At 45.3% G+C, this 1,510-nt stretch overlaps 2 protein-coding genes across 2 annotated transcripts in view; both read right to left on the minus strand.

Annotated features, from left to right (window-relative positions):
* LOC109534879 overlaps positions 1-1,510 on the minus strand; it is a gene marked incomplete in the record, with an annotated part of 72,531 nt that overhangs the window by 18,300 nt on the left and 52,721 nt on the right.
* LOC109534898 overlaps positions 550-1,510 on the minus strand; it is a gene marked incomplete in the record, with an annotated part of 2,843 nt that continues 1,882 nt past the window's right edge. Inside the window, 1 exon segment of the mRNA XM_048662033.1 lies at positions 550-1,510. Coding sequence (XP_048517990.1) covers positions 677-1,510 — 834 coding nt within the window.

A 1,510-nucleotide genomic window follows, 5' to 3' on the forward strand; every position in this document is an offset into this window, starting at 1 on the left:
AAACTGGAGAAACATCAAACCATTTAGATGTCCTTCAAAAAAATAGCGTCCAATTAAATATTGGCCCAGTATTCCACCCCACACATTAACTGACCACCTATTTTGATTTTTTGAAATATTATATCTTGTTACTCAAATACTTCTAAAGGATTTGACACGTGAAAATTGATTAGATTTTGATTACATTCGTATTATTTAAAAAACCTTAAGATTTAGGTATTATAAACCTTATTAAAACAGACACTTATTTTATTCAGCGAATCCAAAAATGCAATAATATACAGGACATTTCGTTTAAAAAAACGCAACTTTGATACCTTTAGAGTCTTTGGCCCTGTACATTACGAAAAAATTTTTAAAATGGGCGCTCGGTAAAATCAAACGTTTAAAAATCAAACGGTTTAGCCGCAAACTGCCGTGCCGTATAGCGTGAATAACCCTGTATACGCGTTTTAGAAGTGTTTTAATTGAATGATCAGATGAAATTGGTGTAGTTTGCCGGAACGGTGATATTCCAAGCCAAGAACAGGAGACACTAAAACTTGCTTGTTTTATTAAGTACCTTAATCCATTTATTATGACACATTTCGGCTGGCTTCTACCACACGACTGGTAGCCCCCAACAATTAAGTACAATTCGTTGCCTATATATAGTGTTTAAAAGGAAACAACTATTCTATCTATCAGTCGGGCTTACATGGTTGGCGCTCGCTTCGCCTTCTTTGGTTCCGGACGCGCTCAGAAACTTATTGACGCGCTGCTGATACTCCACAGTGGTCTCCTGCTTGGGCAGATCGCAGTTTTCCTTCTTGGGCAGAATGCCTGCCATTGATTCTGCAGCGAAGCGGTTGACGATCTCGATGGGGATGCTATTCTGCAGGGCCCGTCCCTTTTTAGGTTGCACTGCCACGTTGCGGCCGCTTTCCATCGCATCCTCCGGGTAGTAGCTGGTCATGCCGCGGTACGCCAGTTTGGTGGCCAGCAACGACCAAACGACGCTTAAAACTGCAAGGAGCATCGCATTTGCCGCCAGAGACGCCGAAAGAGGCGACAATGTTCGAGGTGCCTCCTGATCCTGGTCATCCAAGTAGGTGAACTCCAAGTTGGAGTACGTGACCACATTTATGAGGATGGACAGGGCCGAAGTGACGGTGGAAGCAATGCAGCTGAGGAAGAAGTAGGTGATGTTCTGATCGACATACCAGCGCTTCCAAGCGAACAGGCCGCTAATGAAAGCGGCCAGGTTGCCGCATCCCAACGCAAAGCAACCGCATAGGATCAGAACCGGGATTCTGATGTAGTAGTGCAGATAGCCGGGATTGGAGAACTTCAGATCGTCAGTCACTTTCTGGACCAAGTTGTCTTTGAGTTGATTCGCAGGCAGGTACATTTTCTGGAGCATCAGCAACACCATGACGAGCGCCAGCATGCTGAAGGCCAGGAACACTGCGCTGAGTCCCAGCACGCATGAGGCTGAGTATCGCCGCTCAGACGGGTACTGGTTGGACGG

This window comes from Dendroctonus ponderosae, unplaced genomic scaffold, assembly GCF_020466585.1.
Source record: "Dendroctonus ponderosae isolate FM_Combo_2020 unplaced genomic scaffold, Dpon_F_20191213v2 Dpon_F_20191213_10, whole genome shotgun sequence".
Lineage (NCBI taxonomy): Eukaryota > Metazoa > Arthropoda > Insecta > Coleoptera > Curculionidae > Dendroctonus > Dendroctonus ponderosae.